Source organism: Salvelinus fontinalis, chromosome 4, assembly GCF_029448725.1.
Source record: "Salvelinus fontinalis isolate EN_2023a chromosome 4, ASM2944872v1, whole genome shotgun sequence".
In the NCBI taxonomy this organism is placed as follows: domain Eukaryota; kingdom Metazoa; phylum Chordata; class Actinopteri; order Salmoniformes; family Salmonidae; genus Salvelinus; species Salvelinus fontinalis.
The window spans coordinates 87,981,894-88,005,228 of NC_074668.1; the positions used below are offsets into that span (position 1 = coordinate 87,981,894).

Sequence of the window (23,335 nt, forward strand, 5' to 3'; positions counted from 1 at the left end):
ACATTTGAGTAAAACATTTGTTCACACAGGCGCACACACACACACACACACACACACAATTGTGATCCGTTTTCTACTCTTACAGTGCAACAGCATGGCAGACAGACAGATAGCAGTGATTTAATATAAATGAATTATATACACGTTCCTGGGTGGTTTCATCATTTGGTCCTTTGTCTGGTTCAGATAAGTGTCTTTACAATGTCTCCTCTTCAGATCTACAGCAGTAGTTAGCACAGGCTTCTTATCTGTCTGTGGACAAATAATACATACACACATCACATTCATGTAAAGCAGTGTATATGCAGCTGGCTGGCAAATGTACATTAATGTAAAGTTTAAACTTATTACACAAACGTTGAATGAAGCTTTCGTAGACACAAGGAGCATGTTAACACAGTACTGATAACATGTTGACATCACAGTAGCAACAGGGTACTGATAATACGTTGACGTCACAGTACTGAAAACACGTAGATATCACAGTAGTAACAGTACTGAAAACACGTAGATATCACAGTAGTAACAGTACTGAAAACACGTAGATATCACAGTAGTAACAGTACTGAAAACACGTAGATATCACAGTAGTAACAGTACTGAAAACACGTTGATATCACAGTAGTAACAGTACTGAAAACACGTTGATATCACAGTAGTTTTTAAAAATGTATTTCACCTTTATTTAACCAGGTAGGCCAGTTGAGAACAAGTTCTCATTTACAACTGCGACCTGGCCAAGATAAAGCAAAGCAGTGCGACAAAAACAACAGAATTAAACATGGGATAAACAAACGTACAGTCAATAACACAATAGAAAATCTGTATACAGTGTGTGCAAATGAAGTAAGGAGGTAAGGCAATAAATAGGCCATAGTGGCGAAATAAGTACAATTTAGCAATTAAGACTGGAGTGATAGATGTGCAGATGAGCATGTGCAAGTACAAATACTGGTGTGCAAAAGAGCAGAAAACAAACAAACATGGAGATGAGGTAGGTAGTTGGTTAGATGGGCTATCAACAGATGGGCTGTGTACAGCTGCAGCGATCGGTAAGCTGCTCTGACAGCCGATGATTGAAGTTAGTGAGGGAGATATGAGTCTCCAACTTCAGTGATTTTTGCAATTTGTTCCAGTCATTGGCAGCAGAAAACTGTAAGGAAAGGCAGCCAAAGAGGGTGTTGGCTTTGGGGATGACCAGTGAAATATACCTGCTGGAGCGTGTGCTATGGGTGGATGTTGCTATGGTGACCAGTGAGCTGAGATAAGGGGGAGCTTTGCCTAGCAAAGACTTATAGATGACCTGGAGCCAGTGGGTTTGGCAACGAATATGTAACAAGGACCAGCCAACGAGAGCATACAGGCCGCAGTGGTGGGTGGTATATGGGGCTTTGGTGACAAAATGGGTGGCACTGTGATAGACTGCATCCAATTTGCTGAGTAGAGTGTTGAAGGCTATTTTGTAAATGACATCGCCGAAGTCAAGGATCGGCAGGATAGTCAGTTTTACGAGGGTATGTTTGGCAGCATGAGTGAAGGAGGCTTTGTTGCAAAATAGGAATCCGATTTTAGATTTAATTTTGGATTGGTTATGCTTAATGAGTCTGGAAGGAGAATTTACAGTCTAGCCAGACACCTAGGTATTTATAGTTGTCCACATATTCTAAGTCAGAACTATCCAGAGTAGTGATGCTAGGCAGGCGGGAGCGGGCAGCGATCGGTTGAAGAGCATGCATTTAGTTTTACTAGCGTTTAAGAGCAGTTGGAGGCCACGGAAGGAGTGTTGTACGGCGTTGAAGCTCGTTTGGAGGTTTATTAACACAGTGTCCAAAGAAGGGCCAGATGTAAATAGAATGGTGTCATCTGCGTAGAGGTGGATCAAAGAATCACCAGCAGCAAGAGCAACATCATTGATAAATACAGAGAAAAGAGTCAGCCTGAGAATTGAACCCTGTAGCACCCCCATAGAGACTGCCAGAGGTCCGGACAACAGGCCCTCCAATTTGAACTCTGTCTGAGAAGTAGTTAGTGAACCAGGCGAGGCAGACATTAGAGAAACCAAGGCCGTTGAGTCTGCCGATAAGAATTTATTAATTTCACATTTATTTAACCAGGTAGGCTGGTTGAGAACAAGTTCTCATTTGCAACTGCGACCTGACAGAATACGTTGATTGACAGAGTCGAAAGACTTGGCCAGGTCGATGAAGTCGGCTGCACAGTACTGTCTTTTATCGATGGTGGTTATAATATCGTTTAGGACCTTGAGCGTGGCTGAGGTGCACAGTGACCGCTCAGAAACCAGATTGCACAGCGAAGAAGGTACAGTGGGATTCGAAATGATCGGTGATCTGTTTGTTCACTTGGCTTTCGAAGACTTTAGAAAGGCAGGGCAGGATGGATACAGGTCTGTAACAGTTTGGGTCTAGAGGGGCTCCCCATTTGAAGAGGGGGATGACCGCGGCCGCTTTCCAATCTATAGGAATCTCAGACGATTCGAAAGGGAGGTTGAACAGACTAGTAATAGGGGTTGCGACAATGGCGGCGGATAATTTTAGAAAGAGAGGGTCCAGTTTGTCTAGCCCAGCTGATTTGTAGGGATCCTGATTTTGCAGCTCTTTCAGGACATCAGCTGCCTGGATTTGGGTGAAGGAGAAGCAAGGGGGGGGGGGGGGGGGGGGGGTCTTGGGCCAGTTACTGCGGGGTGCAGAGCTGTTGGCCGGTAACAAAGTACTGATAACACGTTGATATCACAGTAGCAACACAGTACTGATAACACGTTGATATCACAGTAGCAACACAGTACTGATAACACGTTGATATCCCAATAGCAACACAGTACTGATAACACGTTGATATCCCAGTAGCAACACAGTACTGATAACACGTTGATATCATAGTATTAACACAATAGTAACACATTATAACAGAAAGTGTCTCACCTCATTATTCCTGATTGCTCTCAGACCCTCCTTGATAACCTCCTTTAGATTTCATCTGGGCTTGAACAGAGTTCACCTATACACACACACACACACACACACACACCGTCATAATGAACCGAAGACTTGGATAACGGTTTGTAACTGCTTGGAATCTTTACCTAGTAGATATGACATAAGGCTCTGTTTTCTGTGTGAGGGTAGGTGGTCAGTACATACTGATGAGAGCCCAATGCCCATGTCTCCTGAGCCTACGTGTGTTGTGTGAACAAAGTTGGTTGGTTCTCCGATCATTGAACGGTCTATTCTCCGTCGCCTCTTCTGTAAAGCATTAAAGAAATCGTAGTATTACTAAAGGCAACTGTTTTATGAACAGACACTCACACAGGCTGATAAGAAGTACAGAAGATGAGAAGGCCTGGTTCTATTTCAGTGTCTAGCACCTTCACCTTTAGTGTCCACACTTCATAGACTGAAAGGTCAGGAGTAAACTAAACAGTGATTTCTTGTGTGTGTGTGTGTGTGTGTGTGTGTGTGTGTGTGTGTGTGTGTGTGTGTGTGTGTGTGTGTGTGTGTGTGTGTGTGTGTGTGTACTCACAGGCTGAGGCTGCTCTCCAATGCAGCAGCTGAAACACACCCAGAACTCAGTCATGCTGACGGCAGCTTCCTCTCTCTTCTCTTTCTTTCTTTTTCTCTCTCTTCAGCCCTCTGTCTTCCTGTTCACTTCACAGCCGATGCCACAAACAGCCGGCGGAAGCAGATTACAGACAGACATACACTCACTGCTGGTGTTTCTGTAACACACACTCTGACACACACCACTCTCCCCAGGGCCTGAGCAACACAACCCTGTGGAAACATAGAATCAGAAGACAGTTGACATATCTTTGCATTAGTTATGTTAAATATCAAGTGAGATTTGGTGATGGACAGAAGATTTTGTGACCTGGCTATGTAGTTCTAGTAGTAGCATGGTATGCTAACTAGACAGCGTTGCATTGGTAGTTGTGGTAAAGATAAAAAGGACAGAGGTGGGTCTGGAAAAGAGAGACTAACCAAGTCATAAGAGGAAGGAACTCGAGCAACATGCGCCAAGCACCAGTAACACATTACTGTACCTGCCTACTAGAGAAACTGTATATTTCACCTGAAATGTCATCTAGCAAAACTCCCCTTCAATATCACACTACAGAATAGTCCACTGACTAGGAGACTTAGGGGGGGACTCAGTGAAAGTACAGCGATGGACGGTACAATAGCATACACCATTTCACATATATTAATTTAGCAGCAGTGGCCCCCCGCCCCATGTTACCCTTACCACCACCGCTGGGGGAAAAAAACTCTGGCATAGATAGATTTCATCGCAAGTTTAACTGGTCCAGATGGTCGGTTTTTAACATTCAAAACTTATATTATTCTATATTTAATAACATGCTGACACCCAGTCTTCTCAGTTGAAAAACTTAGTCTAATAAATTCAACTCTATAATACTGCTACCCATAGTGGAGGATAAACCATGACTCGATAGACAGACAGACCAGCCCTTCATCTTGTGGCCCAGGAGGACAAGACAGTAGACATCTCTCATTTGTTGTCTGTAGTTTCACACGACCACTTTATAAAAATACCCAGAGCGGTGTGAGCTCAGACACCTCTGCCTCACCCTCCACAGATGGTGGTGATAGAGTTAGAATAAAATACTTTTGTTTACTCAGGGAACTAGGCTATTCATTTCACCCTGGAACCGTTGAGACAGACAAAGTCATTATTCGATACCATCTGCTCTACTATAGTGTTTTTACAATCTCTACTACAAACTAGAGAAGTCTACAAATCTACTAACTAGGGAGGGACCATATTTGTAGTACTGCCACTAGTTCGATAAATTCTTACAGTAGAAGGTACTTACTCTCAATAGCTATTTCATTGCCAAAGTCGTTTAATTGAAATAGGCCAAGAAGATTCAACTTATTTCAGGGTTTCTCTAGCGCAGAGCGGCCTGAAGACACAAGCAGGAAAGAGCGAGGTTGTGGTTTTCAAACTGACAGCTAAGTAAGTTAGCTAGCTAACCTCTAACTACCGGTTGCTAAATCAGTAAACTGTACTCTGAAACTTGACAGAGGACCGATTTTGAAAATACATCTACACGTAGCTGTGAACTTTGAAGGTTGGAACTAATTTCAAATAAGATTTAAGTTAATTAGATAGATTTGTGGGGGTAAAAAAATAAGGTAAGAGACATACCTGCTGGCTAACTTCCCGAAGTTGCAGACGAAAAAATATCTTCCTGCTTTGCCTTGGCGCAATGCTTTCTGGGATATGGTGTTCAATGAAACATTATTACCTAAAAGCAGACTTATTCAAGAAAAAGCAGACAATTCTTGCGAAACTCTCGTGCTTTTTTGTTGTTGTTTTTTACTACTACAAACGGGCAATTTTTCCAATGTTGAGCTAATTTCTTGATACAGTTTTTGTTTTCTATCCTAATGGCGTCTTTTTGTAGGAACTAACTCTGACATGGTTCTATGGACAAAGAGTTTTTTGTATTAAGGTCTGTGGTAAACATATGTTTTCTTCTGTGAGATAATCATCAGCTAACGTCATATTTTGTGAATTTGGAAGCATTTGTGTAATTTGAAAAAGCACATAAATGCTTCATAATTAATAAAGGAAATGTTAACTGACTAATATTATCTCGTAGAACAAAACGTATACGATATCCTAAGCCTATATTATCCTCAGACCTTATTTTGCGTTTATCCCAAAAGCCTATGCTTTCCTCATTCATTTTCGCCATATGAATGGTAAATAATTCCCGGGTTTCAGGTCTACAAACAGGTGAGCTCGCGTCTTTCTTTTTCCCAACGCAGTTAAGCCAAAACCACGCCCCGTTATTCAGAGGGGGTTCTGCTACGTTCCCATTGGCTAGCTAGCGTTGTCTCAATCACAGGAGATCAGTGCAGAGACAGTGGCCTTCCAAGGTAAGGTTGGAAAATGTAATTTAACAATTAGCTGCCTACCATAATGCAGGCCTATTATTATCATGTTTCGTAACATTTGCCCATGTATTCATGTTCAGAGTTTATTAAGAATTTTCACTACCAGGAAATGGTGAAGCGATTTCTGCATATTGTACCTTTAAAGCGGGTGATAGACAGACAGCAAGGCAAGCCTCATCAAGTTATGTCACTAGTGGTGTCTCAATATTGCCCAGCAGAGGGCAGATCTACTCACATAATAAAAAAAGTTTGTAGCCAAGCAGAACAAGGTGTATTGCAATCTCTCACTCACTGTACACAATGACTCCAACTAGGCATAACTTGACTCTGGAACAGTTACACCACGCATGGAGTGTTTAAGTGTATGCCATCACATATAGATATAAGCTGCTTTACTCCTATCATGTGATAGCTATACATTAAATATAGCTAGGTACATTTAGATGTGTAAACTGATGCACAGAACGAGGATTATTTTATCACACCAGATGAGATCGTACAGGGAAGAAATCCTGAAACATCTGATAAATTTGAGGATTCTTTGCATAAGGATTACATGTTTGCATAGGGAATACATCTCCTATCTCCTTTGCCTGATATGTTTGGATTTGCAGTGAGTTGTGTAGCTACTAGAGTGATTAGGTCATTTGAATGTGCTGAGTGCTTTTGTAGCAAGGATGTGTGTGTCTCAAATGGCCCCCTATTATGTTTATAGTGTACTAGCCATTTGGGACATTATGTAACATAAACAGATAGCCATGGCAGAGTGGAGAGGAATCATCAACATTAGTATCCCAGGGGAAATAGGATGAAATGTTAACGGACAATTCTGCCACTTTTCAACTTCATATTCATTATCTCCAGCACCATTCCAGTGTCTATATATGTGAAAATGTCACATTACTATGATCTGTGGTTAAAAAGATTAGAATTAAGCTCTTAAAAATGCTTCTTTGTGACATCACAGGGAATGATTAAAAGTAAGACAAACAGTGATTTTCAAAACCTGCAACGAGTTTATAGCCAGAGAGAACCCACTGGGCACAAACTGGTGGAATCAAGGTGGTTTCAACGTAATTTGTCAACATATTGTGATGTGGAAAATACATTCGATTTGAAAATAATTATCAACCATTGGTTTGATGGTGAAATTTCATCCACAGGATTATGTCACCATGGTAACCACATTTCAACATAGATTGTCTAAAATATGTTGAATTTGTAACTTTAAAACAACGTCAGATCTTCAACGTTATATCCACAAGCAAATAAAAAACCATAGGCTGGGTAGCACCTCCTTACTGGAGAATGTATCTATCTACAGCTACCATTTGGTCTCCTATCCAGGGTTTTAACCAAGCCCAGCACTGGTTAGTTATGATATTTGTCACTGACTATTACCAATGTGCTATCGTGAGAAGGATTGTTGAAAGCTCTCCAACTAAAAACTAAATAGATTCACTGTTGCTATTGAACCCATTCTAAAGGGTAGGTTTAACAGAGGAAATTAAATGTGACCATAATGTATCAACCATAAATCATCAATGATACTATTTAGGACTATGTAGCATTAGCAAAGTCATCAACAGCTATTGTTCAATTCAACTAAAAATAGACAATTCAATAGGCCTAGGGTTTATTATTTCAAAACAAATTATATTTAGTGATATTGAATTGTGTTTGGTTGTCAACGCAACCAAACATCACCATTTGAAGAAGATGTATCTTCTGCTTAGACTAAGTCAGTGGCACAGATGTGACTATCCATCTTCAATTCCAGTTTGTTTTCAAATTAATAATTGATATGTTGGATTCATGTCTCCATCTCAACCAAAAACCAAATTTAAAGAATAGGACTACATCAAATTAAAGTTTATATCAAGTGTATTTAAAGTTTGATTTAGTCTTATTCTTTCACTTAGATTTTTGGTTGAGATGGAGACGTGAATCCAACATATAATTAATTTGTAGACAAACTGGAATTAATGCCAGACTAATAAGTCAATGGCACAGATCCATCAGTAGATACATCTCTTTTAAATGTGGATACAATTCAATATTACTTTTGTAATACAGTAAAAGATTCCAGCGTTAGGGAACATCCCGTGCCCCCCGTGCGACCACATCTATTTCTATGGGAACAAGCACTGTTCATGACTCAAACTGTTCACACCCCTCGGAGAGAAAATGTTGCAGTTTTAAAGCTGATTTTCTTGCAATTCTTTACATTTTGCTATGTATAATGTTTATTCGTGTGATATGAGTGACTCAAACATTACAACAAAATCTGTTGGCTGAGAAACCTAGCTGACATGGGCTAGTTGATCTGGACATTTCTGATAAGTTATAAATAGCTCTCTAAGGTATTTATTTAACCTTTATTTAACTAGGCAAGTCAGTTAAGAACAAATTCTTATTTACAAGGGAGGATAACTGATGATGCACTACAATTTCGTATTGCACCTTGTGCATTCTACTATTACAACCTTCTAGAGTAAGTTGAAAGCTGGACTGAGTTCATTAAAAAAAGAAATGTGCCCCACAGTTTGGAACCACTGCAATAAATAGCATAAATGTAAGGCTATCTTACAATCTAACCTAACGTTCAACCTTACAGTGAGTAGCACATACATGGCCACATTTTGAGGTTACTGTAACTATACACTTCTTCTTATTCAATCAAATAAAGCATGCATGTTCAAGATAGCATGCGTAGGTATTCACAGGTCTGTGGAGATCTTCACAATTGCTGTAATAATCTGTGCAGAATCTCCATCAGCGTTCTTCACTTGCACCATGTACTTTGAATGTAATCTCAACTGTAATCCAGGTCATTTGGTTCTGCTATTAGATGAAGCACAGGAGTAACACCATCTGTTGTATAAATAAACAACATATCTGACATTGTATTCACATTTGAACTTTGCTGTGCTTTTACATGGTTAAAAGTGCAGTGATAGACATTTTGGTGACAACTAAACCAAAAATCTGACATTGTTTGGTTGTGCTTTTAGATGGTTCCAAGCATAGTGATAACACATTTGAAACTCAACTTTTGGCTCTTTTTGAGTGGGTGAATATAAATTCCAATCTCATTGATCAATGTCTCAACCAAATATTACCCAATTATCCACATTGGAATTACCTGGTGTGCTCAGTGGGAGGGGTTTTTCTTGCTCCCCACATCACCGCAAATCTTATAGTGTTTGAAAATCACTGTTTTTAAATTGTTTTCAATTTTGATGATGCCATCGAGTAGAACTTGTTTACTTTATTTTATTCTACAAAATGTAGAAATGTGCCGTTTTAACATACGTAGACACTGGTATTGTGCTGGAGATATTGAAAATTAGGTTGAAAAGTGGTGGAATTGCCCTTTTAAGAATGTAGAACGACATAAATCTGATTATTCAGCAGAGCAAGGCTTAATTTCATTGTAGACTTCTGGGACTGCAAGGTGTGTGTGTTTGTGTTTTCTGGGGCTCGGCTCAGAAGAGGAACACAAAGACCTGATAGGTCTGTCTAGGAGGGAGGCATTGGGGGGAAACAGAGAGAGGGACAAGCTGTAGTACTGTCATCACTCCCTCACTCGTCGGGCTCCACAACTATATAACAAATTCATGTTACAACTATCACACTGGTAACAATGAATATGGATGGCAGTCAGCTGAATCAGCTCCACATGTCTCTATATAGCAGCATGGCCATGGCATCTGTCCCGCTGCCAGATGTCTACAGTATGTACCAAATGGCACCCTATTCCCTATATAGTGCACTACTTTTGACCAGAGCATTATGGTCCCTGGTCAAAAGTAGTGCACTATATAGAGGGAATGTGGTACCATTTGGATCTCTGGCGTAAACATTGACCATGTGCTGCTGCTGCTGGTTTTGCTGCTGCTTGACCACAGGGTTGTTGGCTGGCCCAGTTTTTGTAGAAAAACACAGTGGGTCAGTGAACTAACTATATCACATGCTACATTCATTCTTGTTAGCATCTGAAGCACTTGTTTATCCGTGAACAAAGAATTGGGAATGTAATATGGATATCAGTAAATCATTATCTTAGAGAGTCTTTATAACACTGTGGAAACAATCCCATATTTTGTGGAAATATGGAACACAAAGCAGAGAGGCATTCAGTTTCAGAGAACTCTTTCCTGCCAGTCAGTCAGGCGTTGTGCATTGTGTATTGAAATGGGGAGCTGGGGTGTCTAGGGATGCATCTGAAATGGCACCCTATTCCCTACACCCTATTCCCCAAATGGGCCCTAGTCAAAAGAACTGCACTGTGTAGGCAATAGGGTGCCATTTGACACAGGATAGAGCTGCTGTGTGTAATTGAACCTGCTTTGAGTGGCTTCATGTTGTCTCCTTTGATGTCAGGACATTCCCATGTTGAACACTCACACACACACACACACTTCAGTCTCCTCTATCTCTCCAGACCTAAGTAACATTCTGTGTGTGCATGTTATTTAACAGTAAAATCAACCGTAACTGTAGCTGACGGTCATGTGTATACTGTGAATAAGCCATACACTACATACTCCACACTTACTGCATATGCTCTTGGAAACTCTCACTCTCATTGGTCGGTCCATGTCATTTCAGCAAGCCATTCAGCACCCACCATGTTAGATTTTTCTTAAATCGTTGTTGTAGTTAGAAAGAGATAAAATAAGCATTCCTGCAACATTATTTTGTTGAAATATAATTTGATCTCTGACAAATTAAGAAAATTGGCCATTTTAATTTATAGGATTCATATAATATTCAATAAATATAGTACCTAACATCCGATTTGGACCAAACCTTTTTCTAACAATGAGTAAGACATGAGGAATCCAAAGAAGTTGTCAAAAGCCATCCACAGCCCCCCCCACTCTAATCCCACACCAAAAATGAGTATATAGTACTGTAGTATCAATTCTCTATGTTTGACTAGTAGTATGCAGCTGCAGCTCGGAATAGTATTTATTCATCCAATGTAATGTATGTATTAATGTATTCTACCACATCCCACGCTAATGACACCCCAAATGTGTGTACAAAGTATCAGTTCTCTATGTTTGACTAGTAGTACGGAGCTGCGGCTCAGAGTATTTTTATTCATACTATGTTATGTATTCTCAGTGAATTTGGTGATGTTTTAATCATTGAAGTTGATGGGTTTATGTCCCATCCTACATCCTGATATTACCAGGTTCTGACCACTACATGGTGCTGTCCCCCCCCCAGATTGTTAAAGGAATAGTTCACCCAAATTACATATGGATTTTCTTCCCCTGTAAGCAGTCAAATGACCAGTTATAACAGCAACCCATGCTTTGATTTTGTTTACTTGGCCACTGTTTCAAATGCTATCTTTTTAACATTTGTGGCACAAATCCAATGCAAGTCAGTGATACTTATATTAGCATTTCCGCGCTCAGTTAGCAGTCGAAACAGTGGCCAGGTAAACAAAACGAAAGCATTGGTTGCTGTTATACCTGGTCCATAAACTGCTTACAGGTTAAGAAAACCAATATGTATATAATTTTGTAATTTGGGTTACCTATCCCTTTAACAGTTTCACTGAGAATACATTACATTGGATGAATAAATACTATTCCGAGCTGCAGCTGCATACTACTAGTCAAACATAGAGAATTGATAGTACAGTACTATATACTCATTTTTGGTGTGGGATTAGAGTGGGGGGTCCGTGGATGGCTTTTGATCACTTCTTTGGATTCGCCATGTCTTACTCATAGTTGGAAAAAAGTTTGGTTCAAATCGGATGTTAAGTAATATAATTATTGAATATTATATAAATCCTATAAATTAAAATGGCCAATTTGGGTGCAATCAATTATCTTAATTTCTCAAAGATCAAATTATATTTCAACAAAATAATGTTGCAGGAATGCTAATCTTACCTGTTTCTAACAACAAACTATTTTTGGAAACAATCTGAGATGGTGGGTGTCGGAGTCCTATTTTTTGAGAGGAATGCATTCAGTTTCACAAATACATGAAAGAGTTGGGAAAGGAAAGGCTGAATGTTTGAGGAGCTAACCCTAAAGACCAAGGCACTCTAACCAGAATTGTTAATTGGTATATTCTGTTTTGTCACAGAATAGAAATGGAAAAGAGTGGCTATAAATGTTTACACATCCTATCTTAGTATTTTAGTTGTTAATAGCTTGCTTTTGATGGTCAATGTCAACTTTAACAAGGAACATGTTTTTTTAAATAAAGTATGTCTCTGAATTGATTTATAAGACAATTAAGTCCCTGTAGCCATGAATGGCCACAGCCGCCTCACAACACAAGTCAGAACCGGATTTTATTCATTTTGCATCCCAAATGGTACCCTATCTCTTATATAGTGCACTTCTTTTGACCAGAGCTCGTTGGGCCCTGATCAAAAGTAGTTCACTATGTAGGGAATAGGGTGCCATTTTGGAAACAAACATACTGTTGGCAGCCAACTACTCATAGCTGAGGTTCTGAGGGGGCAGAAAACCATCTGTAGGAGATATTTTGGTTTCAAACCTCAGAAAACTGTGTCACATTGCGGAAAGGGTGGATACTAGTAAACAAAGCGACGAGGTCAGCAGGAGAAAGTGAAGAGAGCAAAAACATGATGCAATTAAAAATAATTACCTTTATCTTATTATCTTGGGGGGGTTCTAAGACCGTAAGTACAGTACCAGTCAACAGTTTGCATAGGTATTCACTTACTCATTCAAGGGTTTTTCTGTATTTTTGCCTATTTTCTACATTGTAGAATAACAGTGAAGACATACAAACTATGAAATAACACATATGGAATCATGTAGTAACCAAAGAAATGTTAAATATATCAAAATATATTTTATATTTGAGATTCTTCAAAGTATCCACCCTATGCCTTGAGGACATCCTTTGCACACTCTTGGCATTCTCTCAATCAGCTTCACGAGGTAGTCACCTGAAATGCATTTCAATTAACAGGTGTGCCTTGTTAAATTGGAATTTCTTTCTTTAAATGCATTTGAGCCAATCAGTTGTGTTGTGACAAGATGGGGGTGGTATACAGAAGATAGCCCTATTTGGTAAAAGACTGAGTCCATATTATGGCAAGAACAACTCAAATAAGCAAAGAGAAACGACAGTCCATATTTGCTTTAAGACATGAAGGTCAGTCAATAGGGAACATTTCAAGAACTTGCAGTTGCAAAAACCATCAAGCGCTATGATGAAACTGGCTCTTATGAGGACCGCCACAGGAAAGGAAGACCCAGAGTTACCTCAGCATCAGAGGATAAGTTCATTAGAGTTACCAGCCTCAGAAATTGCAGCCCAAATAAATGTTTCACAGAGTTCAAGTAACAGACACGTCTCAACATCAACTTTTCAGAGGAGACTGCGTGAATCAGGCCTTCATGGTCGAATTTCTGCGAAGAAACCACTACTAAAGGACACCAATAAGAAGAAGAGACTTGCTTCGGCCAAACAACATGAGCAATGGACATTAGACCGGTGGAAATCTGTCCTTTTGGTATGATGAGTCCAAATGTGAAATTTTGGTTCCAACCGCCGTGTCTTTGTGAGAAGCAGAGTAGGTGAACGGATTATCTCCGCATGTGTGGTTCCCACCGTGAAGCATGGGGGTGTGATGGTGTGGGGGTGCCTGAATTCAAGGCACACTTAACCAGCAATTGAGATGGTTTGGGATGAGTTGGACTGCAGAGTGAAGGAAAAGCAGCCAACAAGTGCTCAGCATATGTGGGAACTCCATCAAGACTGTTGGAAAAGCATTCCAGGTGAAGCTGGTTGAGAGAATGCCAAGAGTGTGCAAAGCTGTCATCAAGGCAAAGGGTGGCTACTTTGAAGAATCTCAAATATAAAATATATTTCGATTTGCTTAACATTTTTCTTTGGTTACTACGTGATTCCATATGTGTCAGTTCACAGTTTTGATGTCTTCACTATTATTCTACAATATAGAAAAGTCTAGTTAAAGAAAACCCCTTCAATGAGTAGGTGTGTCCAGACTTTTGACTGGTACTGTATAGAATATATACAGCTTGTACATTGCCTAGCAGTTTCTCAGGAAATATACACTGTGTACAATGAACACCTACCTTTGTCACTCCTCAGTACAGAATGTCTATAAAACCAAATTATATCAGCAGAACAATTTATCAGATAAAGCTAATGACAAATACATAGCAAACCAATACAGACGATGGGGCAATTGGGAGGTGACAAAGAACGAACAAGTGTTTTATTTTTTTCCTTTTTCAGACAACAACCAAATCTCAATTTTTTGCAATAAAGTATTATTTGAATTGGCTCTAGAAAAAAAGGTGGGCGAGGAAAAAGGGGGGGGTGAAGATTTCAACGCTTCCTGATTGGCTGTGTTTTTTTGTTTCTGCTGGGACTGAAGTATTTATATAGCCAATCACCGTTGATCTGGCAGTAAGCGTAGTAGTGAGCCTAGCAGTTCATTTCTCTCTTGGTGGAAGCACACAGCGAAGTGACATCGTCCAACCTTTCACCATATTCTGAAACATGGAAGAATCAAGTAGTTGACGTTTACTGAACCTTCTCTTTTGAAGCTTTCTTCCGTCTGATCACCGAGTTCCCAGAGAGCTGACCGGTCCTGTTTTTTTTGCCGTTTTTTGCAAGTTTCCTGAACTTTCACTGTCTGACAAGATGAAGTACATTATCGGCATCGGCGGGTGAGTGTCTTGAAATACCGGTAATATAGCCTACTAGGCCGCAGCACGTGGGGCTGGGCGCGTTCCATAGGAATACCGCTTGTCCGTTATCTTTCTGTCATCGTGGCGACTTTACAGCCCTTCCCTTTTCAACAGTATATTTCCATTGTCTAATAAATACCCAAAATGTGGTTCTGACAGCCTCATCGCTCCGGGAGCGAATACCAATATATTTATAACCCCTTCTGTCTGTGGCGAAGAGGTTAGTTTCCGGTTGTGACAATGTAATACGTGTGCAGCCGTCATTAAAACGTTGGTGAAACATTGTAACGAAATTCACAACAATAATGTTGCCAGCGTCGGGCGATTTAACATTACAATGTTACTTGCGGCGCTAAAAGAATACAAACGTGTGTAAATCGTTATCTGTCCCTCTGCGTACTAGTTGCCATTCACATGTAATGCCAGCGACCTTGTACAATACAGCGCCCTCCCTTGTGGTGTTTTTACCATATGTGATTGTGTATGTCTTTACAGCGTCACCAACGGGGGAAAGACCACCCTCACCAACAAACTGATCAAGAACCTTCCCAACTGTTGTGTGGTTCATCAGGATGACTTTTTCAAGGTGAGTCTCTTATGAGTGTATTACTATAGCTATTACTGTTGTTGTTATGCTAGTGATAGAGTAAACGCACATTGCGCATGGGCTAGATTCGTCAGAGCTTTGAATCTATATGGATGTCATTGCTTGGATAGAAGAACTAGTATTTCCTTCAGTGTGTGTTGGGAGAGAGGCGTGCGGGAGGGTTGGCAGACCCTGAGAGGTGTTCAAATGGCAGAATGTTAGAATGTACCTGGGTACATCTCATTCATGTATGTTTCAGCCACAAGATCAGATTGAAGTTGGTGAAGATGGCTTTAAGCAGTATGATGGTAAGATGGGTTCTTTCTGGAAGGGTTGGGGGGGGGGTCTGTGTGTGTGGGTGTGTAACACTACTACTTAATACAATCATCATGCTTCTTAACCTAGAAGGTGGATTTTAGCTGTACATCTCTCCATTTCTCACTCGCTCTCTCCTTTTATATGCCTTTCCATCATCCCTCCAGTCATCACTGCCCTCGACATGGACGCCATGATGAGTACCATCTACGCCTGGCTTGACGACCCGGTGAAGTTTGAAAGGTCGCACGGCGTCAACAACACCTTGGATACCGAGATTCTCCCGGAGTCTGACCACAGGGATGAGGGAACTCACATCCTCATCGTGGAAGGATTCCTGCTTTACACCTACGGGTGAGGACTCTTGTCTCTCTCTCCTTCTTCCTCTCGTCCTGCTCTTCAACTCTGGGTGAGGAGGACAGAATGTGTTTCTGTGTCTCTGTCCTTCTACTTCTCGTCCTGCTCCTCAACTCTGGGTGAGGAGGACAGAATGTGTTTCTGTGTCTCTCTCAGTAGAACATCAGTAATTCAAGATCTGGTTCATTTAGCAGCTTTGTAGTTATATGTAAAGTATAATACCACAGTATTATAGTAGTAGTAACACCAGTACACTTGGTCAATACTTTGACTATTTCTTCCTGTTTAACTAAGTAACAAGCATGTAAAATGAAAATGAAATGCTTTCACACCTATGAGTGAAAAGCCTGTCTGGAGTGTCTGTTCTCTCCCTAAAACTCTGGATGAGGGGCCGGTACATTCCACACAGGAGTGAGACGTACTTTCATATATTTTTCAAAATGTAATATTTCCAATTCTGTTTGTGTTCCTGCAGACCTTTGATCGACGTGCTGAACCAACGCTATTTTATTTCCATTCCATACGAAGTTTGCAGAAAGAGGAGGTGGTAAGTTAAACACTGAAACTCAAACACGGATATATCTACCTGAACATCCAGCTTTTGCTGCTTTACTGTTGTGAAGTAACCTTTCAGCTAATCCCAGGTGTGTGTGTGTCCTGTGTGCAGCTCAAGAAACTACAAGGTACCAGATCCCCCGGGTCTGTTTGATGGTCACGTCTGGCCCATGTACACCAAACACAAGATCATCATGGAAACATCAGGAGTTGATGTTGGTAAGTGTTTGGTTTGTGTATGTGCACAGTAAATCCGTGCTCCCATTAAATCATGTGTTTGTGATAAATGTGTAATGCTTCTGTGTGTGTGTGTACAAGGCATATGGGTTAATATAATACATGTCATGTTAATAATTATTTGTGTGGTGTTTACAGTGCAGCTAGATGGAACTAAGTCAAAGGAACAGCTGTACAACGCTGTCTACGAAGACGTCCTGAACAACATCCAGAAGTGTCTGTAAGCAACAAAGGTATGTTTCCTTCCTGTCCCACACTCATTATTGTCCCCCGCATGTCAGCCTCAACCTTGAAAACATCACTACCTGTAAATACTAACAAATAGTTATGTAAATAAATGTAGCATTGTGTGAGAGAATTTTGTTGTGTAAATAAACGTGAGTTTTCTTGTGTAAAACAACGAATAGTTGTGCGTCTAAATATACTAGGTGTATGTGTTGTATAAATCACAACTAATAGGTTTGTGTTCTGTGTTCTTCCAGGTCAGTCTATCGGCTAAGACAAGGCTATATCTGCCTGCAGGAGGAGAGGTGTGCCTTGCCTTAAACATTTCTACGTCTTTCTGGCCTGCAGCTAGCACCACACTTTCTACCACCTGCTGCTGTCACTGGCATTACTCTTTTCTAGTGTAAATTATTCCCTGGCATTATATGCAGGCATGGTTTTATATCCTCCATATTTATTGCTTTGTTACGAGCCACCAGGCAGTCGGTCACAGAGATGACAATAGAACAGTTGAGGGTTGCAGCTCAAAGCACAACACCAATAAACAATCCTCCTGCTAAAACACTCTACTCTCTGTTGTCTTCTATAACTGTTGGTTTCTACTGTATTATTCAACCTGTTGGCATGAAGTGCATCCCTATACCGTTCAACTGGACCAGGATATGAAGGTTTCCTCCAGTTCTACTGGACATAATGGAGTTTAATCCCATGACTATCGCTCCACCTAGACATCTGTTGACTTTGTTTACTGTGGTATGACTTGTAGTTCTGCTTCCACCCTTCCATTGGCAGTGTGTTTACATCTGTCAGACACATCCCAAGCCAGCCAGGGCAGAGCTAACTGCTCCTTGTGGTGTTCCCTTTTCAACACTGTCTTTTCTTAAACGCTGCAACCTGAGGCGGGACACCACTAAACACAGGTCCCCGCGGCAACGCTCGCTATCTAGCCCCCCGGCAACAGTTGGCACGGGTGATAGCAGGGTGTGATCACGAGACTACACTGTGACCTTGACAACCAGTAAGATCTGCTTCACTGGAAAATCCACCCTCAAAGTTCATGACACGTTGCTGCTTTTTTTTCTCTGAATTTAGCCACTCTGTACAGTATGCTTATTTCTACAGAGTTTTGACTTCATAGATAGTAGATTCTAGAACTTCCATGTAACAAACTGAACTCCAGGTAAAGACTGCTACACCACCAGCTCATGCCCTGTTGCTATTGGCTAGTCAGGCTGGGTTTGTTTGTTGACATTGCTGTCTCATTGGCAACAAGTAGCTCATTACATTTAGTACATTCTAGACTAAAACATTGTGCTGTCCCAGGATAGCCTATATGTCAAGGTTGTTTTGTTACTCAAGGAACTTCAGCAACTCTTGGATGACAGTTACAACCAACCAAAACTATGGAAGAGTTGTTTTGTTCAACAGATAATGACATAGTAACATTCTAGATTTTGGCTAGATTTCCATGTGCAACTGTTCAGTGAAGACTACATTGTGTGTTTTTGGATCGAGTCCCAGACCATTAGTCCACTGGCATGTTGTGTACAGCAGATTTAGGCCACACAGCCTGACACCATGATACTCTCGGTCTCTGCTTACTGAATTAAGTCTGGTGGTGGAGAAGCCTGATATTCAAGGCTACATGTACAACGACATGCGATATAAATGCCACACCTTCAGTTTAGGGAGAACCGGTAGGCTGGAATCCACACTGAATTACTCTGCTTCACTAATGAAACGGGACAGCTCAGTGTATTCCACCAGGCTATGAAAAGAGAGCAAACTGACCTACGACTGGAAGAGGTCAAATAACTGTTTGCTGAAACCAATCTGCATCCCGAATGGCAGACTATTCCCTATATAGTGCATTACTTTTGACCAGAGCCATATGGTCCTTTATAACACATTTCAAGGAAACGGTGAATAAGACAAATAGGCCTATAAACTGAAATCTTTTAATCTGTTAAATCAAATATTTTAGACGGTCTGCTATTTGATAAATGAAAAGATTGATATTTGATAAATGAAAAGAACTTGAAATTGATGAGAACTAGTGTTAGTAATGCCATAATGATTTCCCCATAGGACTCCTATGATAGGGGTATAGTAGAGGTGATACATTAAATTATTCAAATGATGCAGTAGAAGTTGCTTACTGTACACATACTTTATATAAGGGGCATATATGTCTTAAGTATGTCCTTCATATGCACTCAATGTAAAGCATGTTTTCCCTGTAATGGGAATAAGATGTCAGGAGTATAAGTAATGTTGCAGCGGAAGGAAAAGACCCTCGCCACCAACCCACATCAGAACCCTGAACCAGACAGAACGTCTTGGGCCATGGGGGCGTGAGTCAGCATGCAGGGCGGATCGCTAGGCGAGTTGAGGGGAATTTTCCAGGGGAGTTTTTTTCTGTCTGGTTGTAGAGGCGTGTTATGTAACACGTGCTGAGAAAATAGGACACAGCCCAATATGAGGACAAGCATTGGCCTCTTGCCCACTTTTCAAATGAATAGAGTTCAGCTGTTTGTCTCTCCCATTGAATGTGTCCAGCATGCTTTGTCTCTATACGCACTTTGAGGAAGTAAGGAAATGACATGTACCGTACACACACAAACAAACACAATGTCCTGTGCACACACTGTATATGCTCCACACACAAGGTGACACAGCGCAGTGACAAGATCCACACACACATGGCCTCCTTTGACACATTTGAACTTGCTATGTGTGAGTGTATGTTGGATGTGTCACCCTGAGCTCATCCAACAACACACACCACAATAACATAACCCCTCATACACTCCCCCATGACACCACAATACAATAACCCAGGTGGGCACAAACACACACATACCCACACACACAATCATAACTCTGTCTCTGTTCCAGGTGCATTCTGCCACATTTACACCATTGTATCAATTATGCCATTACATACACCTCAAACTGAATTTAATTAAAGTTGCAACCTCTGAAAACAAAACTTGGTCATATCAGGAGAAAGTGGTTATTATATAATAATTAAACATGCTTTAGTTTCTTTAAAAATTAATCTCTAACCAATCATCATCAATTGTTTTGAACTATTTGAAATACCAGAAAGCACATAATTTCTCGGTAAATACCAGGAAGTTACCAGCTGAAACGGTGAACTAAGGTAAGGACAGTGTAACCTAACAGTCACTGTGTCTCCTGGCGACCAGACAGAGCGTGTCTGGACAGGCAATGCCTGTCTGATGCCATTCAGACAAACAGCTTCAGTGTGTGTTTGTGTGTAATGGATGACAGAGAGCGTGGGACCACTAGGACAGAGAGAGAAACATACTGTCCTGCAGCTGCTGTGAGGGAGCCACTAGCACATGGAAACATCCTCACTTTGTCAGTCTTGGTTTTCTCTCATTGCAATGTAAAGCTGTGGAAGTAGCCTACATGTGCATTGTACTGTATGTGTGCGTATGCGCATGTGTGTGTGTGTGTGAGCAGTGTAGTGGTAAGCAATCTATCTTGTTGCAATCCTAACCACTCCAGGAATTTCCTAGTGGCTATTTTAGCAGCTCACCGGAGCCACATGATTACGCTTTACAAACCGACCCGGCAGGGGAGAGAATGAACATGGCTACCAGCAAACCGACCTGGCAGGGGAGAGAATGAACATGGCTACCAGCAAACCGACCCGGCAGGGGAGAGAATGAACATGGCTACCAGCAAACCGACCCGGCAGGGGAGAGAATGAACATGGCTACCTGCAAACCGACCCGGCAGGGGAGAGAATGAACATGGCTACCAGCAAACCGACCCGGCAGGGGAGAGAATGAACATGGCTACCAGCAAACCGACCTGGCAGGGGAGAGAATGAACATGGCTACCAGCAAACCGACCCGGCAGGGGAGAGAATGAACATGGCTACCAGCAAACCGACCCGGCAGGGGAGAGAATGAACATGCTACCAGCAAACCGACCCGGCAGGGGAGAGAATGAACATGGCTACCAGCAAACCGACCCGGCAGGGGAGAGAATGAACATGGCTACCAGCAAACCGACCCGGCAGGGGAGAGAATGAACATGGCTACCAGCAAACCGACCCGGCAGGGGAGAGAATGAACATGCTACCAGCAAGCTGGATCAAGTGGATCCTGTGTCATTATAAGATCTCACAAGATCAAATGGGGAACGTGTGAATCTGTGATTTAATGATTGAGATAAATGATAAAATAATAAAAGTAATGTTTATCATTTATGATGCAATATCCAGTATGTGTATTAAATGGTGTTACAGTAAAGGTCTTGAAGAAGACGTTACAGAATGTCATAATAACTGAAAAGGCCATATCAACTGTTGGCACAGTTGTAATTTAGCAGCACGTCTACCCGTATCCTGCACACTGAAATGAATGTATCTGTCAACGCCAAGCCTTTCCACCGCAATCTACACTGCTGGGCTCAGTAAAACACACTTAAGATAACACCGTACTTTAAATCCCTAACGCGTACATTACATTTACATTTACATTTAAGTCATTTAGCAGACGCTCTTATCCAGAGCGACTTACAAATTGGTGCATTCACCAGTGGAATGTCCCCTCCCCTCCCTCCTGTGCAGCTGAATAGCAGGAGAGCAGCAGGAGAGAGGATTCATCCGTCACAATGCCCAGAGACTCTTAACAGAGACATAATGAGAATATTCCGGAGACCATCCTCAACTCACAGGGCTATTCAGCAGGGGTCACCCAGCCAAGGAGAGAAGACTGTCTTTTCTCTCTATCTCCCTCTCTATCCAATCATTTTTCTAAGTCCTCCAATTTCAGCCTGTAGGAGTGAAAACAGTGAAAGGAGAGTGAAGGAGAGGAGAGTTCATTCACACACACAACCCACCACACGTACCCACACACTCACATTCGTACCCACACACTCACACAACCCACCACACGTACCCACACACTCACACAACCCACCACACGTACCCACACACTTGCACAACCCACCACATGTACCCACACACTCACACAACCCACCACACGTGCCCACACACTTGCACAACCCACCACATGTACTCACACACACACACAACCCGCCACACTTACCCACACACTCACATTCGTACCCATACACTCACACAACCCACCACACGTACCCACACACTCACATTCGTACCCATACAATCACACAACCCACCACTCATACAGTATCCGGTACACTCCCACAACCCCCTACTCGTACCCCAGCATGACGTAACTTTAAAACGAGGTGGAAACGTTCTAGGTCAAAGAGAAGACATCACAGATAAAGAGGCCTTTCCTGTTACCGCACAATCTTCTGGAGATACATTAGAATAAGGCTCTCTGTGAATATGAGATAGAATACACTGTGTGAGAGCGTCAGATAAGCAGTTATGGAAGAAGTGGTGCTCCTCTTTGGAAAAAAAATTCTATAATTACAGCGCTGAGGGGCTGGCTGCCACAGTATGCCCCCGGACTACAAACTGCTCTGCACCTCTCTCTCATTCCCTTGGTCTCTTTATTTTTCTCTCTCTGCCACTCTGTCTCCTTACCTCTACAATCATAGAAAATAAGGTGCTATCTAGAACCTTAAACGGTTCTTCGGCTGTCCCCATAGTAGAACCCTTTGAAGAACCCTTTTTTGCTCCAGGTAGAACCATTTTGGGTTCCATGTAAAACCTTTTCCACAGAGGGTTCTACATGGAAGCCAAAAGAGTTCTATGTGGAACAAAAAAGGGTTCTACTTGGAACCCAAAATCATAGTGCAAAGAGTATACCTTGCCCCCCCCCCCCCCCACCCGTTGTCTAGTCCACTCTATACAGATCAACCATAACCCCTGGGCTGGCTGTGGAGACCTGGAGTTATCTCAACCACACTGACCACTAACGGCCCAAGAGGTAGACATAGTGGATGTCACTTTCCTGTCTTTCCTTCACCACCTCTCCACTTTCTCTGTCTCTGCTCTCTATGTCTCTCTCTGTCTCTACCTCCCACACTCTCTCTCCTCTACCTCCCCTCTCTCTTCACTCCCTCCCACTCTCCCCTGTCTGTTCTGAGGTAAGCAGCAGGATAAGCAGTAGTCAGTCTGTGGTCATCTCAGAAAGAGAATAAACAAGAATATAAATTCTAGTGGAGACTGGTGGCTAACTCTGCTCTACTGTTAAAGATCTGTTTTAGACCTGAGAGTATCTACCCATATATTCACGTGCATGCATATCATATACTTATATGTACACACACACACACACACACACACACACACACACACACACACACACACACACACACACACACACACACACACACACACACAATAGAAAGACGTCTGTCTGAAAAAATAAACTCTCTGATTCTCCCACAGTACACAGTCAACATTC

General features: G+C 41.6%; 1 protein-coding gene and 1 long non-coding RNA gene across 3 annotated transcripts; one reads left to right on the forward strand and one right to left on the reverse strand.

Moving 5' to 3' along the window:
- Window positions 1–3,616: 3,616 nt before the first annotated feature.
- Window positions 3,617–9,755, reverse strand: LOC129854620 (uncharacterized). The gene is made up of 2 exons (XR_008759341.1): window positions 5,188–9,755; window positions 3,617–3,788 (listed from the first exon to the last, which is right to left on the reverse strand). It is a non-coding gene; the product is annotated as an uncharacterized LOC129854620 (long non-coding RNA).
- Window positions 9,756–14,392: 4,637 nt separating this feature from the next.
- mibp2 (muscle-specific beta 1 integrin binding protein 2) lies at window positions 14,393–17,516 on the forward strand. 2 transcript variants are annotated; one of them, XM_055921881.1, is made up of 8 exons: window positions 14,393–14,656; window positions 15,173–15,263; window positions 15,523–15,571; window positions 15,746–15,932; window positions 16,411–16,482; window positions 16,603–16,709; window positions 16,866–16,960; window positions 17,210–17,516. In XM_055921881.1, the coding sequence occupies exons 1-7, from the start codon at window positions 14,631–14,633 to the stop codon at window positions 16,949–16,951; spliced, it is 618 nt and encodes a 205-aa protein (XP_055777856.1). In that variant the 5' UTR covers window positions 14,393–14,630; the 3' UTR covers window positions 16,952–16,960; window positions 17,210–17,516. The 2 variants fall into 2 exon arrangements, with proteins under 2 accessions (XP_055777856.1, XP_055777857.1); XM_055921882.1 differs by lacking the exons at window positions 14,393–14,656; window positions 15,523–15,571.
- The last annotated feature ends 5,819 nt before the right edge of the window (window positions 17,517–23,335 follow it).